This window comes from Oryza sativa, chromosome 3, assembly GCF_034140825.1.
Source record: "Oryza sativa Japonica Group chromosome 3, ASM3414082v1".
NCBI lineage: Eukaryota > Viridiplantae > Streptophyta > Magnoliopsida > Poales > Poaceae > Oryza > Oryza sativa.
Window position 1 is genome coordinate 9,603,058 of NC_089037.1, and position 16,909 is coordinate 9,619,966.

Sequence of the window (16,909 nt, forward strand, 5' to 3'; positions counted from 1 at the left end):
GCGTCTGTTCTAATTGATGCCAAGATGAACCTTACCAAAATTTATCAATATTAAAATTTTGATAAATTAATAAAATTATCAAAATTTTATGATTGGTTTAATAATGTTGTCAAAATTCCATACACATAACCAATATATTTGATAACAAACTACATGTAACAACGTAATTTGGCTCTCGCGTTCCTAACATGCTCTCTCGATACGTGACGAGAACCACGGGAACGTTGTGATACGGATCGCCTCACTTGTACCCCATACATACGCCATGCGATGCACGGCCGCACGCACGCTGAGACTGCGCAGAGAATTTTTTTTCCCGTTTCCACCGTCTCGTTTCGCAGACGACTCCTGCTCTGCCTCTCGTTACGCGTGCGACTGCGACTCACCCGCGACGGGAGGACAACGACGGCGAGAAGAGAGGCTTCTCGGCAGCGGCCCGACCCACACCGCTGTCCGGACCGCAGGCTCGCCAACCGCACGGAACGGGCCGAAACTAAGCCGAGGCCTAGCCGTGAACGGACTCCCAGCCCAACCCACCCACGGAAGAGGGAAACCGATTCGAGCCCACCTCCTCCTCTTCCCCCCAGCCACACCCCCACCGTCAGCCCCCATCATCTTCTCCACTTCCCCTTCGAATCTAGGGTTACGACTCCGACCAACCTCGCCGTCGCCAAGCTCGCCGACTCACCGGCCTTCCTCGTCGGCCGCGGCGCAGAGGGAGAAGGTGGGGAGCGAAGATGCCGCAGCGGCACTCGAAGAACAACAACGACCTCGCCTTCTTCACGTACGAGGAGAAGCGGAAGCTCGGGTACGGCACGCAGCGGGAGCGCCTCGGCAAGGACTCCATCAAGCCCTTCGACGCCTGCTGCCTCTGCCTCAAGCCGCTCATCCACCCGCTCTGCTGCCCCAAGGGCCACACCTTCTGCAAGGAGTGCATCCTCGAGTGCCTCCTCGCCCAGAAGAAGGACATCAAGCGGTACCCCCAGATTCGATCCCGTCCATCAATTGGTCATATCATGAACGGTTTAATCTTAGATTTGGGCAGTTTAGCTGTCGGAATTGTGAAGTTGGTGGTTGCTAGTTGCTTGAAGAATTCTTGCGTTCCTTGTATAGTATGGATTTGGACTATTTGGTTGCTGTGAGCTGAGCCTGCGAGTTGTCGAAGTCCAAGCGTCTTGGGCGTTCGGAGGGCATCTCTTGTGAGTTTTGGTTGCATGCCACAGCAGATGTTGTGATGGAACTAATCGCAATACTGCGATGTAGTTTTGTCTTGATATTCCTGATTGAATTACTAGTGGGGGAAAAGTTAGATTTGTTTCGTTAGCTTTAGGTCACACCTGAATTTAGAATGAAATGATCTCCTATTGCGAATTGCCAATGGTCATTGGATTAATATGCCTAGCATATGTCATCACGGTCGATGACTGGTGAAGGATCCTTCACCAATATGTCGTGGTGATAGACCCTGTATAGTACAGGCTCAGTAGCCATGACTATGGTACCTTAGGCACCTAAACCTATGTCATTCTTTGGCTTGTTTTCACAGTATGTTTGTTAACCTCTTAGTGTTGATAGGCAAAGTGGTCTCCCTTTTGTACTTTGCTTACCTAGAATTCCTGTGGCCTAATGGACATCTGAAATCTCCGTACATAATCTTAAATCTTCTGCTTGTATAACTGAATGAATCGGATGGAATTCTGAGTGTTAATTCTTGTTCTTCCAGCAAACTTGCTGCTCATGAGGCCCAGAAAAAGCTGGAGAAGGAAGAGGAGGATGAGAAGCGTATGCTGCAAAAGTCCAAGGAGTTGGACGCTTTTGATCAGCAGAATCATGGAGCCGTCCCCCAATACCACGATCGCAGCGGCTCTGAAGACAAGAATGGTTTTCATGGAGCAAACAGCGTGAAGGTTACTTCCTTTGAGGAGGAAGCCCTTCGCAACATGAAGGCATTCTGGCTTCCATCAGCTACACCTGAAGCTACTGCCAAAGTAGAAGCTCCCTCCACTGACACAATCTGCCCCGAGGGACAGGAGAAGCTCAAGTTGAAATCGCTCTTCCCTATCTCCTTCACTGAAGAAAACACCGACCAGAAAAACAAGAAGTCGGTGGAGAAGAGCTACATGTGCCCCAGTTGCAAGTCTACCCTAACAAACACCATGTCCCTGGTGACGATCAGCACGTGTGGCCATGTCTTCTGCAAGAAGTGCTCTGACAAGTTCCTTGTAACTGATAAGGTCTGCTTGGTGTGCAACAAACCGTGCAAGGAGAGGAATTTCGTTCCTTTGGAAAAAGGAGGAACTGGATTCGCTGCCCATGATGAGCGTCTAGAGGCGAGAGATTTCAAGCATTTGGGGAGTGGTTCTGGACTGGGTTTAGTGAAACCTGCCCCAAAGAACTACTAGCCTCAAAATATCTTAGCTGCTGTTGTATATTATTTATGTTAACCTGAAAATTTTGTTTCAAGCATCCCCTTTCGCTGTGAACAGTCTGGAGCAAATTCAGTCTTGTTATGCTAGTGGCACTATGGTTGCTAATTGCAGCTTTGCTTATTTGCTATGGCTAAATGCGTTAGTTCGCAGCTGTTGTACTATTTATCTACCAAGTTTGAAGCACAGTCAAAATCATCTTTCTTGTTACATCGAAGCTATCGAATATGTATCGCATGATCTGATGGTAGGATCGTGTGTGTGTGTGTGTACATATATTGTTTTTCAGCCAAAGTCAATGTACAAAAAAAAAGGTAAAAAGAGAATTGGAAAAACATAAAGCTCTCACATATCTCCACCACAATCACAACAGGAACGGATTGGTCCCATTTTGTCAGTCAGTGCTCAGTACGAGACAAGGCCAAAAGTTCTAATGAGGATAATGGAAATGCTGACCTGGCTTCCTTGCCCTCCACTCACACAGACACACAGACTACACTTGAAAAGCGAACGAGCCAGTCCTAGCAGCAAAGGATAACTTGACTGGAGGAAGGCAAGAACACGTATTTTCTTCAGGTTCATAGCTACTCCTGCAGGTGAAATGGCAAGCCTGCAGAATTTGATCTGCTCCGTTTCCAAGCAGGTGTGTGCTTGTGCCCTCTTCTCATCGTTTTCTGAATCTTGTTTATTTCACCACTTTATATCGGTGTTGTTTTCAGTTGGTTGCTCCAAATTGTGCTGTTACCAGCAAGCTGAATGCGTCTCCTCTGTCAGTCGTCAACGCTAGCTCGAGTGAAGCATCCTCGGATGAAAAGAGTAAATTCCTCTCTGTCAGTTCTCTCGATGCATTTTGTTTCTGAAGATTAACATTTTTTTTGGCTGATTATCTCTCCATCTTACAGATGTGACAAGGAGGAGATTAGCTCTGCTTGGTGCTGGAGCATTAGCCACTGGTCTGCTAAAGAGCAGCTCTGCATATGCTGAAGGCATGGCCATCTGAACTGTCGCATGGTTTTATTTCAGTACTAGGTTGTCTGCATGTTACATACAAGTTCCCACTTCTCAAGTAGCCATTAAGCCTTTATGGCACCATGAGATGATACTAACTCGGATTGTTCCTATATTCCAGAAGTGCCAAAGAATTACAAGTCTTATGTGGATTCAAAAGATGGATATTCATACCTGTATCCAGCTGATTGGAGGGTAGGTTGCAATATTTTCGTCTTGAAGAACAGAGATGTCAGTTCCAATGACTGTGTTTTCGGTGGTACATGGTATTGATGTATGCCCTTTGTTTTGATGTGTCACTTCAGGATTTCGACTTCCTGGGGCATGATTCAGCGTTCAAAGATCGTAATGTAGCGCTGCAGTGCGTGCGTGTGGGCTTCATTCCTACTACAAAAACAGATATCCGTGACCTTGGTCCAATGGATGAGGTAGGATTTCATGCGATATCTGATAATATCTTTCTTGGTAATGTAAAGGAATCAGGCAATTTTTTTAGCCTTTTCTTTTGTTATACATCATAGATTTTTTTTATTCTGACAATTTACATACTCCTCTATCAGGCGATCTTCAATTTGGTGAACAATGTTTATGCTGCTCCAAATCAAATACCAACTGTCTATGACATGCAAGAGGTTTGCCATTTATCCATCTCCTTCAATCAATACTATTTAGCCATATGATCTATCTGAGTATACCAAACTGTCGCTGCATTGCTCTTTCGCTGATTAATTTACGTCTGATCTCATTGGAATGGCTATAACAAAGACTGCAACAACTCTGCAAGCAAAATAAGCAACTGAGTTGTTGTGATTCGCAGCGCACCGTGGATGGCAAGAACTACTGGACATTTGAGTACGATCTTGAGGCCCCGGGCTACGGCGTGTCCGCATTTGCGACGGTTGCCATTGGAAACGGTATGATATTGATATGATGCCTCCTCACCACAAGATCGCAGAGATATATATCATCATCATCTATTAAATTGTATATTTCATCATGCATGTATTTTTTTTTCCTCTCATAAGAAGAAGCTGGTTAACCTGATGGCAATGGCAATGGCATGGCAGGTCGGTACTACACACTGATCGTGACGGCGAACGAGCGGCGATGGAGTAGGCTGAGGAACAGGCTCAAAGTCGTCGCCGACTCCTTCAAGCTGTCCGACCTCACCGCGTGATGGGAGGCAGTTCAATTGCAGAAATATCTTTTATTTTATTGCTTCGTAGTCATGTAGATACATACATACATACAGACGCTGATCTACCACTAGAAAAAGTGCTGGATCGAACACCCTGGCTCAGCTTCCAGGAAAAAGGATGCATAATTACCTTATAGACTTCAATTAATTAATTGTGTGTATGCTATTAGAGCTATTTTTCTATTATAGCCATCTAATTATGTTGATTGAATCGGTTCAACCATCAGTTGCAACTTGCAAGCGACGAGTAGCCATCAGTTAAAAAGGCAGACCATTAGGCCATAGTCTCCGGAGCCAAGGACTTAACAGATCAACAGCGTTTCTATACAGACGTGTGCACGATCAAACCAATACATTACAGAGGCGAAAGGAATCAAGTACACAGGCCTCAGAAAGAATGTTTGCAACTCATATATTACAACAATTACAATGCCCTCCAAACTTGCTAACTATTTCCAGAATAAGTTCCCCTCCAAACCCGCTAACTATTTCCAGAATAAGTTCCTAGAGTTTCAACAAAGCTAGTCATCTGAATCTTCAGACTAAAATTTTGTTGTCAAGACCAGGTCACCATTCCGCTCATTCAGAGCAGCGCCAGCGACACCTAACATTTTTCCTCCGACAAAACGGTAAGCCACAGAACCATGACCCCTGGCTGAACAGAGCGAAAAGGAACTTGATCACGCGCTAGGATAATTTACACCTAACAAACTCAACACTAATTACATTAGCCGATGCTGGCGAAGGCCCTTGCCAAAATGGGGTTGCATCAATCTAACATAGAGACCATTCAGGTCCATCAGAGAGTCATGTGTACCCTGCTCAACTATCCTACCACCATTTAGGACGACAATGTTATCCACATGCTTCATCATCGCTGCCCTGTGCGCAATGAGGATGGTTGTTTTGTTCCCCATGACCAATGTGTCAAGAGCTTCCTGCACCACCCTACTTGATTCAGACTCAATTGCGGAGCTGGCCTCATCTAACAACAAAATAGGTGCATTCTTCAAAACCACCCTAGCAATTGCAATTCGTTGCTTCTGCCCAGCTGTAAGGTCAACCCCCCTCATTCCAACATGAGTGTCGTAGCCATGTGGCAAGCTGCTAATGAAATGGTGGGCATTTGCTATCCTCGCAGCTTCCTTCATCTCAGCCTCTGTTGCATTGTGCCTTGCATAAATAATGTTCTCTCTTATCGTTGTCGAGAAAATAACTGGCTCTTGCTGAATTAGGCCCATGTGACTTCGCAACCATCTCAGGTTGAATGATTTTATATCTCGGCCATCCAACAGAACTTGGCCAGTCACTGGGTCATAGAATCTCTCAATTAAAGAAATTATAGTGCTCTTCCCCGATCCTGAAACCCCTACCACGGCAACTGTTTGTCCACCACTCACTTTAAGATTAAAATTGCTCAGCACAAGAATTTCAGGACGAGCTGGATAAGAGAAATCAACATTCTTGAATTCAATGCTCCCGTAAACATTAGGTGGTTTTAAACCGGTGTTATCATCAGGATCAATCTTTGGTTCCCGGTCAATGATTTGAAACACTGAAATGAGAGACTTCCGCCTTTTAAGAATGTAAGGAGCGAGTCCAAAAGGCTCCACCAATGCAAATGATGCAAATGAAAAGAGAATGTACTCTTTTAACCCTGTGGCAATTGTGAGTCGCTGCTTGTCCACTGAAATGGCAGTGTACCAAAGAAGAAGGGCATTGCAGGCAAAAAGAAGAAACTGCGAGAATCCAAAGCCAAAACCTATGGCCAATCCTTGCAATAGACTCTGCTTCAGTATCTTACAAAGATGTAACCTGTATAGTTCCATTATCTTGTTCCCAGCACAGAAGGCTACAACAGTGTAAATGTTTCGGACTGCGTCTTCAAGAACTAGTGAGGCCTTTCTATGCATTTCCTGGATTCCTTTTGAGAAGCCAGCAAGCCACAATTTCTGCATGGTTTATCAAATAAATATTAGAGCATGCCTGATTGCTCAAGTTAAAATATAAATATCCAGTATGGAGTGCTAAATCCCAAATTGCATGAAGTTTTGCATGGAGATCAAGAGGCAAGTGTTTTGTTTAACACATTAAGCCGTCAACCAGTTCAGGCAATTAAAAGAATTATATGGACAATGTGTAAAACTGTGAACAGGCTACAAGCCACATGAGGCAGAACATGAATCCAACATATCATACTCATAGAAACATTTATTCAGTATAGAAAGATACAAGTCAGGTTGGTTATTGTCAAGAACAGACATTGTTGGCATGAATAATAGTATTTCTACAGTTTCTAATGTGCCCCAATCATTGACAGTATCAAAATTATATGTGCAAAGTGACGAGGTAGGTGCTAGAGCTGTCTGTGCAAGACTTCAAGTGGCATTTTAGGAAGCCTAGGAGGCTTATTGTGTGTTTATTTTTTTTGAAGGGTCCTATTGTGTGTTTACTCTCTTAGGCTTTACTTGTATATGACCCTTCAAAGAAGCATGGAATCTATAACTTCTAATCGAATTTTGACTTGAATAATGCTACTATTTTAATTCCTAATTTTCTATGAGGAACGTTTTGGTATATTATCATATCCCTGCGTGAATGAGACCAAACAAAGAATGGTAATGCTCTCACCAACACATATCACAATCTTTGTCAATATGTCAAATTTTGGTCCAGCTATGATGGCAACTAGCAAACCTTTAAGACAATATTACCTGAGCAATAGCAGAGATGACAAGAACAGGTAAAGTTGCAAGAGCAACAAGTGCAACCCGCCATCCCAACAGCATTCCAATAAGAAGAGCCACTGAAACTGCAGCGGTGTCTTGTATGAATATGGAAAGGCGATTACTGAATGCGGCACGGACAAATGTAGCATCATTTGCCAAGCGCATGGATAGTGTATCAGCACTGTTCTCCTCTTTGTCAAACCATCCAACTTCATTGCGCAGAATTGCTGTGAAGAAATATAAAATCAGTGTGGGTTGTGGAGGTAAAAAAAACTCAACGTCGCAGCAGATGCAATAAAAGTAAGAGGCTTGTATATGTACATATGCACATGGAAATTACCAGAGAACATCATTCTTCTTATGCGCTCGGTCATCTTCTCTCCCATTATTCCAAAATAGAAATGTTGCAACCAGTTGACCAGCACTGTAATAACACCCATGCCTACTATGAATAAGCACCACCTGTTCACTTCATGGTGCATGTCGCTAACATCTATTCGGTAATATGCTGACACTATTAGTGCTATTGTGTAAGCAAGCAGTGGATTGAAGGAACCAAATATAGCCGCACCGATTGTGCCTAAAAGTGCATAGGGCCATTCAGCAATACTAAGTGCTGCAAGTCTCCAAAAGGATGGAGGTTTATGGTGTTGCAACTCTTCTGGTTCACTCTGTTCAGAACTTGTATCATCCCGTTCACTCTGCGGCCTACTAAAAGTTTGTGAATGTGATCGCTCGTTCTTTGGATCAGAAGTTAAGAGAGGAGATATAGGTGAGTCAGGTTCTGAATTTTTTGAAGACTGTCGTTGAATGGGATGGATGTCAACTTTTGGAAGATCGGGCAATTTCATTTCAAAACTATCCTGTCTCTTGATGGATGGCACTCTCTCGGTTGCAACCAAAGGTATCCCGTTGTCTATAGTTTGTTCTGAAGGTGGGCTCTGATCCTTCGGGGAATCATGAGAGTTTTTGTTTGTGTCTGATCGCCAAAACTGAAGCATTCCATGTGTTCTTTGAAGAGAAGGTGATTTGGCCATCTTGGGAGAGGATGATTCTTGAAAACTTTGGCTGGCCGACAGATCCTCAATTTGGAGTGACTTACGCTCCTTGCCATTCTTGGTTGGCATCCTGACAAAGATCAAGAAGCATTAGTAAGCCAGCTCTGACTGAATCATGCAAATTAGACATGCCTAGAGCAAAGTCAGCACAAGGTTAACTGATATTTGTTCTGAGCAGCATATTTGTGCAGGATGCTTTCAACATTCATAACATCATATAATGTTAGAACATGTTGTATGCACATTGAGTTTCAAGCATGAACTAATGCACACAAAATCCTAAGCCTTATGCAGCTTAAGAAAGATGGCACTCTTCAATAATTAGTATTCTCTGTCACGTCTAAGCTAACTCAGGACCTTTGGTTATGTTCCAATAGTAGGATATCGGACAATTGATATGTTTAATTGTAGCCAAGAGGACAACTATATGGAGAATATATGGACTTCTAACCTAGACCAGAACCAACTTTGTACTGAACATAAACTAGCGCGGTATTATCCAGAGGAAAAATTATCTTTACCTCTTGGGAAGCTTTGTTGCTTCCTCACACCTTAAAAGCTCAGCATAAAGGCCATCCAAGTTCAGGAGTTCATCATGTGTCCCCATTTCAACAAGATGTCCCTCCTCCATCACAGCTATGTAATCAGCATTTTTAATGAGGCTGAGACGCCGAGCTATTATAATGGTTGACCTTCCCAACATGAGAACATCTAATGCTTCTTGCACAGCTTTTTCAGCTTCAAAATCAAGCCCTCCTGTGACCTCATCAAGCAAAAGAATTGAAGGGTTTGAAAGCACGGCCCGGGCAATAGAAATTTTGATCTTTTGTTCATCACTCAGGGCCATACCAGCTCGACCCACCTAGGAAGGTACAAAAGAATAAATGGTTAAGAAATGAAACAAACTCGCCATGCTAACCAGCCTACAATCCTAGAACGTTTCTTAAAGAACGCCCTGTAACCTACACAGCTACACCATGATATGGTACTGCTGTTACCTGGGTTTCATATCCCTTTTCAAGTGAACTAATGAACCCATGGGCATGTGCTGTCTTAGCTGCCTCTTCTATCTGATCAAAGGTAGCAGATCTTCCGTAAGCAATATTTTCCCGAATGCTCAAACTCAACAATGCGGGTTCTTGGGTCACTAGACCAATTTGGCTTCTCAACCATTCTACTTTCAAATTTTTTATATTTTCCCCATCCAAAAGTACTTCTCCTGAAATCATTAAAAAATAGCTTTAGCAAATGGATAAAATGGAATGGGAAAAAAATCAAATATGCATCTTATTGGTATTACCTAAGGTTGGATCATAGAATCTCTCCATTAGAGGAATTATGCTACTTTTCCCTGAGCCGTTTCTACCAACAAGTGCAACAGTTTTTCTGGCAGGTACAGTGAGAAAGAAACCACTTAAAATTGGAATTTCAGGCCGGGAGAGATAACTAAAATACACATTCCTGAATTCAATGTTCCCTTGCACTAGAGGCAAGGTGGAGCCTTCTTGATTGGTGCTGGAAGTTGAACGGCTTATCATCTCATACAGTCTATAAGCAGCAATACGTCCTTGTTCAAATGAATAGAAGTTCGTAGCTGCTTGGTTCAAACCACTATAAATTGGGAAAATATTAGATAAGCCACTAGTCGATGAAAATAGAGGGAAAATTATCTGATTAAGTTGCTTACAGGCCACTTAGAATTACGGAGAACAAAGCTACCACAACTTGACCACCATCAGCTTTTCCCCGAGCAATCAGGTGCCTTCCAACCCAAAGTTGCAGAGCACAAGAACAAATGGCAAGCCCATAAGTAAATCCAAGGCCAATCCCTTGCACAAGGCTTATCAATATTCCATATCTCAGAGTTGCTTGAAGAGACGTAGCATATGAGTACTTTGCCAGAGTTTCATTTGTAAAAGCATATAGCGTCCTGATGTATGCAATGGCCTGCGTATTCAACATGTTTCCAGCATCAATCAAAATATGTCACCAATCATATTTGGATATATTTGGACAAGATACAAAAAGTCATGGAACAAAGAAGTACATTAAAAGTTTGCGTCAATATAAAAAGGCTTATTATTCTGGTGGCTTGGGATATTTGGAAGCATAGAAACAACTGCGTGGTTCTTTTTTTTTTAACACGCAGGAGATCTACGTATCATTTCATTATAGTGTAATGATTGTAACGAATCCTAGTGTAATGATTGTGATCCAAACGGTGGCTAATGAATGTGCCCTTTGGTGCATGGCTGGAGCTTCAAAGCTCAGTGAGTTCCTTAATAGTTCGCTAGCTCCGCTTGGGTGAGGTCACTTTTTGTTGTTTTTCTTGTAACATAAGACATGTATGTGTTTAGGGTGAGGGTGGGCTTTCTACTCCCCTCCCCATGTTTTTTTGCTCTCTCTTAATGACATGATACGCAACTCTCTTGCGTATTCAAGAAAAGTTATAGTGCTCTCGAGACCTGTAATAAGGCAGCCATGAGCACTACCCATAATAAGGCAGCCATGAACATTGTATCTGACTGAAGTTTATGTTGGCATATTCATAAATTAATCCAAAACAATGGATAGGCAGCAGAATGCATAAGACAAAAACCTGCTCAGCAATACTAGCTGCTTCAGCATATGCATCTTGAATGTTCTCGGCCAGCCTGTGAAGAAATATGTTAGATATTCCTCCAGCAGCAACAATCAAGGGACCAGTGGCAAGTGTTAGAAGAGTTATTTGCCAACAATTGATCAGCCCAACAACAAGACCACCAACAAATGTAGCCATATTGTGTATGTAGTTCCCAACCTATAAAAGCAGTCAGTTGTTAGAACACACTAAAATAGTGAATGTTAACGCCGGGAACATAATTCAGTAAAAAGAAAAGCACAATTTACTCTGAACTTACTTTCTCACTGATGGCTGACTGAATAAGCAATACATCGCTCAGCACTTGACTAACTATATCACCGTTGTTTCCATACGTATCAAAGAAACTCATGTCTTGATTTAGCAAGACCTGAACATATTTTGATCTTATGACAGCAGTCTGCCGTTCCCCAGTAAGAATCCAACAGGACACCTCTACAGAATTGAAACCTCAGCAATAAGCATTCTTGCTCAGTGAGAGGCAATTTAAATGAAAATAATTAGCTTACCTATCCATCCTGCAGCAAACACACCACCAGCTATATAGACAATATACAGAGCATGCTGTGGACAACATTGAAATGTAAATTGTAAGAGAACAACATGCAGATTGTACAATAAAGGGATTGAAGAGAGGTGCCATGTCATACACTACTGACTACTCGCACTCCTTTGGACAAAGGAGTGACAGTATCTTAAATATAGTATTTAAAAAAATGTTGCAGCAAAACAGAAAGAGAACAACTGATAACGTTGGAATATCCGGTACATTAAAATTCAAGAGGCAGCCATAGGCTCATAGTCAACACTACCATAAAACATAGATACAATGACCATCGGCCATCATCTTTGTCATGACAATAGTAACAATATCGTCTATTAAAAGCAAGTCAGGACAGGCTAGCGATGAAATTAAGGTCAGACAACACAAACCAAAAGGGGGAAATAGTACCGAAAAGTAGAAATGGTACTAGTTAAAGAGAATTGGTTTTCTAGCTCATTGCTCTAGAAAATTGATATTATTTGTATCACTAGCAAACTTAAATGGAGGATAGGTGGGATCCTTGGATGTTCCACATAAAGAACTACAGTCACAAATGTGCAGCATGTCTACTAAAGTGCTCAATGTAGCACAGCTGCATTGCATATCAAGATCGCTAACCCACGCAAGTGCTGGAAGGTGGACGACTGCGCCTAGCAGCTAACAGTTGTTTAGAAAATAGATAAATGATCATCTGTGCAGCCCTAGGTATCTTCATTAGACACAGGAGTATTTTGCATTGAACTCGAATAACAACAGAGCACATTACACTGTGGTCAACTAGCAAGCCTCCTCACTGGCCTGACTACAACAACAAGGCATCCAATTAGGTGTTCCCCAGCATGCCAGCAAAGTTAACCACAACTCAATATGAAAGGTGCACCACCACGCAATACTCCAAATCTCAGAAGTCCATGTTCTCAAATTTGATAAAACACAAGCAACATATAACCCGTACATTGGTCACACTTATATCATACAAAATACCCATAATACACAAAACCGAATCTGCCTTACAGTAGCAATCACTGGCAAACAAAAGGCAATAATTTATCAGTTAATGCAAACCACCCTATTTTTAATGTATAGTAGTCATGGAAAAATCTGTATCAGAAAATTTTCAAATGCATTCCTAAGTGATATGCAATCCACGTTGTATATATGGCACCCCAAAAAGGATTTCTGCCGTGCTAGGAAAAATGTAATGCTGGTAAAACCTCCAGTCCTGAACTCAATATTTCAAGAGCAACCTCATTTAGATGTGGCACTAGTCATAAGTAGACAATGCAATGTGGCAGAAGCTAATCAAAACAAATTCCTAAGAGCAGTAATTTCCACAGTGATCCAAGAATGGAAAGTTTGGGAACAGCTGGTCCACCTAAGTAAAGTACTATTCTATCATCTCAATCCAAAATGCAACAAGCAGTGCACAATTAACCCAACGGCATCTGAAGCAGCAGCTTACCTCCTTAAACCGGTGAAGGAGTTCATCACTGCGGCCGTGGAGAGCAGACTCAACCCGTTCAGAGTCGAGCAAATTCAAGGACCTGCCAAAGTAGTGGAGGTAGATAACAAGAGCAGCGCCGTGTGCCGCGGCGGCGAGAGCGCCAGCGACCATGAGCGCCCAGTCGATTCCGTCAGCGAACTCGAACAGCCTCCAGAACGACACCGCGGAGGGCGGGGGCTCGACCTCGTCGTCCTCCACCTCCTCCTCGCCGGGGCCGAGGCCTTCCCCTTCCCTCGCCCCCACCCCAGCATCCCCCGCCGGCCCATCCCCGTACGGCGAAGGCGACTCCGGCGGCTCCGACACCTCGGACACCGGGGTAAGCGGCTGCACATGCGGAGACGCCCATCCAAACAGCCCCGTCGGCATCATCAACTACTCCAAAGCCTTGCAGAGCTCGAGGACACGGTCAAAAACCCTAGGATTCGGAGGAGCTCATCAGCTCCCCTCTCTCCCCTCGACGGCAACGACGAGCGGCGGCGGCGGCGGCGGCGGAGGCGGCGACCAGGTCACTTCCCCCAAGCGAGACTCCGATTAAATTAGCCTCCGCGAAGAGACCAGCGCCACAAAACCGAATGCCTCTTTTGAAAGCTTCTCGGTAGCACACGGCAACTCAGAAGGGAGACCCGGTCAGAGAAATTCGGCCGCGTCTCCCACACGGGAGTGCACCCACGCCACACCGGAATCTCCCCCCTCCTCCGGCGAGCAGCAACCGAGGAGAAGCGGCGGCGGCGGCGGCTCGTCGCCGGCGAGGAGGAGGCAGGCGCGGCGCTGCCGGGTGGGTGGGGGTGGGTGGGTTGTGCGTGCGTGGGTTTCTCCTGGCGTGCGGGTAGGAAAGAGGGGGGAAGAGAGAGAGAGAGGGAGGGAAAGGAGGAGGCAGGCGTGTGTGATTGCGGTGTGATGGGCGGGGTGGAGGCCCACGCGTCGGTGGCCCTTCCTGCTCGGGGGTCGGGTGCAAAGCTGGCCTGACCACGGGCACGCTGGGGCCCACCTGTCACTGCGATAGGTGGGCCCGGGTGTTGGCGCGTACGGAGCGGTGGGGCCCAGGAGGCAGTGAGGGTGTGGGGGGTGGAGATGGAGAGCGGTTACGTGTTTCCGGCGGCGTGTGGAAAATTTTTGGACGGGGTTAAAATTCGACGGGCGGGATTGGTGCGGAAAGTCTCGTGGGCATCGAGGATGGCGGGGCCCGCGTGCGCTTGGGCTTGGGCGGTATGAGCTGTGTTGGTTAGCTTTCCTAGCTTGCTAGGGACACACACCAGGGTGGAATCGCCAGGATCGGCTGCTTTGTTCATGTGACCAGGCCTGTGGAGAATAGAATTATCAGTACTGCATTGATGAAACTATCATGAGCCCATGCGTTGCTATGTTTCATGGCTATATATTCTGAGCCTATAGGTCTTAGAATGATAAACAACAATTCGCAATTATGTGTCAGTTATCATACTTATGGCTATATTCAATTTCTAGCTATACACTTTGTTTTATACACTGTTAATGGTATCGTAGATATACAAATTTTTTTATACACTAGGAACGGTATTGTAACCCTACGGTTTGGACTTAGGAGCTAGCAAGTGCTCCTTTCGGCCTAGCTTCAAATCACCTCGATGTTTTTTCCCATCAATTTTTCTATTAATATATATATATATATATATATATATATATATATATATATATATATATATATATATATATATATATATATATATATATATATTTCTTAGTTCTTATAAATAATTACTCGGAGCCTAGTTATTAGATATAATTCGTTATCTAAAAAAATTAACATATGGTTCGATTAATATTACAAAATATAAAAATATACATGTCTTGCTGAATTATTATAGTGTTATGGATTCAATAGTCTTTGGTTGGTTTGGCTATCAACTCTTCTTTGGAGCCTAGTTTATTAAGAAGAGAAATATTACCATATTCTTCCTTCCATACCATTTACTGTAGAATACTTATCGTACTTGATGGGAAAGGATGCATCATAAAGTTTTGATGAATGAAGCTGAGTTTATGGTAATTATTTAAGGGCATAAATAAAAAGGGTTAAATATTAGAAAATTGATTTAAATAGTTTTAAAGAAATGATTATGACGAAATCTCTATAAGAAATCATACCATTTTGGATCTTACAACACGCTCATAGAAAATCAGAGTCATGTGTGCTTGTTTCTACTATCAAATTATTCACTTTATAATATATGGTTTCAAGATATATCCAGTTTTATCTCCAACATAGTATCAAATATTGTCATGTGTACATGTTTCTACTAGAACACAATAATGCTGGGCTACTACTACATTATAGTTGTGTTTAGTTCACACCAAAATTGAAAGTTTGGTTGAAATTGGAACAATGTGACAAAAAAGTTTAAAGTTTGTGTGTAGGAAAGTTTTGATGTGATGGAAAAATTTGAAGTTTGAAAAATTATTTTGAAACTAAACACGGCCTATACACGGTAGTAATAGCAGTAGGCCAGTGGTACAATTGTTTAGCCCCAACCTAGCGGTACAAATTATAAAGCACCTGGTACAGTCAGGTTGCTGGGTAGCCGTGGTATTATTCGGGCCTCCACGCTGTCCTCTTTGTTGACCGCGAGCAGCCGCTGATAGCAACGGTCATTGACAGCTCAATCAAGGCGCAATTTGGAAACCAACGATCTCCTCTTCATTGTTTGGTGGCTCGTCTAGATTCTAGAACAACATTTTGGACCATCTTTCTGGAAGCATGTTTACTGGCACGACCTGATTAATTAAGTACTCACACGCCTTTTTTTTTTCCCCGCGCGCGTACCCATGCGCGTGTACGCACATGTGCTTTCCTCCGGAAGCTGCTGCTTTTGAAGCTAGAATCGCATTCAGAGTTCTGAAATGTTTCTAAAAGCAGCAGCTGCCGTTTCTTTCTTTCTTTTTGTTTGTTGAATGTAAGCTACCACTATTGCGCTAGGTTAGCTCGTGAAAGACTACTGCCTCCGTGTAGCAGGCCACTAAGGCCAGTCACAATGGCTAGTGTCATTGCACGGCTACCCAAAATATTATACCATCTTCTCTCAAATGAAATCTTTTATGAAACAATCCCCACAGTGGAGGGGTTTCACTTTGACGTTTCCAAGACTAAGCAAAGCATTTAATTGATACAAGTTGCTGGGATCATTTGTACCCAAAATCCGGCGCGGCGCGGGAGAATGCGGAGGTCGCACGGCGGAGGCGGACGCAAGAGATCCGGTGAATGAAACGAATCGGCCTCAACGGGGGTTTCACTCTGTTACCGAGGACTTGGAAACGACGCTGACGAGTTTCACCAGGATGAAACTCTTTCCTTCTCTCTCATCCCCATTTCATGCAAATAATCATTTTTTATTCAGTCTTACCCCTATTAAATGTGCATGACACACCAGTGAAACCCCCATTGTGACTGGCCTAAGTAATGATAGTTTTATATTTTCAAGTCATGAAGAATGAAAAAAATAACCAATGCACCATCGCTTATTTAAAGTGATGCTACTTTTACTGTAGTAACTCCATTTCAAAATAAATAAATTTATTTTCACCCATCTTACTTTAAAAAAACCAAAACAACCTCTCTTTTATCAAATTCCAATACAATTATCTCGCACCTTTTCTAATTTCAATGCATTCGTCTCCTACTCTCATAATTCCAATCTAATGACTACTCAAAGATAAATTTATTTTGAAATAAACAATAGGGGGTAAAAATAATGCTATTTTAGGATGGGAAGAGTATGTGTTTCGTATTGTTTAAAAAGTTTGCCCTTCCTTAAAACACGAGATTTA

General features: G+C 43.2%; 3 protein-coding genes across 3 annotated transcripts; 2 read left to right on the forward strand and 1 right to left on the reverse strand.

The window, feature by feature from the left end:
• The first annotated feature begins 610 nt into the window (after positions 1-610).
• Positions 611-2,665, forward strand: LOC4332437 (E3 ubiquitin-protein ligase CSU1). The gene is made up of 2 exons (NM_001425735.1): positions 611-976; positions 1,724-2,665. Exons 1-2 carry the CDS (start codon positions 738-740, stop codon positions 2,400-2,402), a joined length of 918 nt encoding a protein of 305 aa, NP_001412664.1. The 5' UTR covers positions 611-737; the 3' UTR covers positions 2,403-2,665.
• Positions 2,666-2,907: 242 nt separating this feature from the next.
• Positions 2,908-4,815, forward strand: LOC9267250 (photosynthetic NDH subunit of lumenal location 1, chloroplastic). Its single transcript, XM_015775085.3, has 8 exons — positions 2,908-3,069; positions 3,146-3,242; positions 3,329-3,412; positions 3,556-3,629; positions 3,740-3,862; positions 3,995-4,066; positions 4,252-4,348; positions 4,502-4,815. The coding sequence occupies exons 1-8, from the start codon at positions 3,028-3,030 to the stop codon at positions 4,609-4,611; spliced, it is 699 nt and encodes a 232-aa protein (XP_015630571.1). The 5' UTR covers positions 2,908-3,027; the 3' UTR covers positions 4,612-4,815.
• Positions 4,816-4,934: 119 nt separating this feature from the next.
• On the reverse strand, positions 4,935-14,011 carry LOC4332438 (ABC transporter B family member 20). The gene is made up of 11 exons (XM_015775083.3): positions 13,067-14,011; positions 11,570-11,624; positions 11,320-11,495; positions 11,019-11,219; positions 10,107-10,366; positions 9,720-10,030; positions 9,418-9,638; positions 8,941-9,281; positions 7,702-8,489; positions 7,347-7,588; positions 4,935-6,584 (listed from the first exon to the last, which is right to left on the reverse strand). Exons 1-11 carry the CDS (start codon positions 13,475-13,477, stop codon positions 5,355-5,357), a joined length of 4,236 nt encoding a protein of 1,411 aa, XP_015630569.1. The 5' UTR covers positions 13,478-14,011; the 3' UTR covers positions 4,935-5,354.
• Positions 14,012-16,909: the final 2,898 nt, after the last annotated feature.

Coding starts and splice junctions, on each gene's coding strand:
- LOC4332438 (XM_015775083.3), bottom strand. CDS start 13,477: ATGATGCCGACGGGGCTGTTTGGATGGGCGTCTCCGCATGTGCAGCCG. Junction 10,367..11,018: donor CAGCTAGTATTGCTGAGCAG/GTTTTTGTCTTA, acceptor TTGAATACGCAG/GCCATTGCATACATCAGGAC. Junction 9,282..9,417: donor AAAAGGGATATGAAACCCAG/GTAACAGCAGTA, acceptor GTACCTTCCTAG/GTGGGTCGAGCTGGTATGGC.
- LOC9267250 (XM_015775085.3), top strand. CDS start 3,028: ATGGCAAGCCTGCAGAATTTGATCTGCTCCGTTTCCAAGCAG. Junction 3,413..3,555: donor CAGCTCTGCATATGCTGAAG/GCATGGCCATCT, acceptor CCTATATTCCAG/AAGTGCCAAAGAATTACAAG. Junction 4,349..4,501: donor GACGGTTGCCATTGGAAACG/GTATGATATTGA, acceptor ATGGCATGGCAG/GTCGGTACTACACACTGATC.
- LOC4332437 (NM_001425735.1), top strand. CDS start 738: ATGCCGCAGCGGCACTCGAAGAACAACAACGACCTCGCCTTCTTCACG. Junction 977..1,723: donor CAGAAGAAGGACATCAAGCG/GTACCCCCAGAT, acceptor TTGTTCTTCCAG/CAAACTTGCTGCTCATGAGG.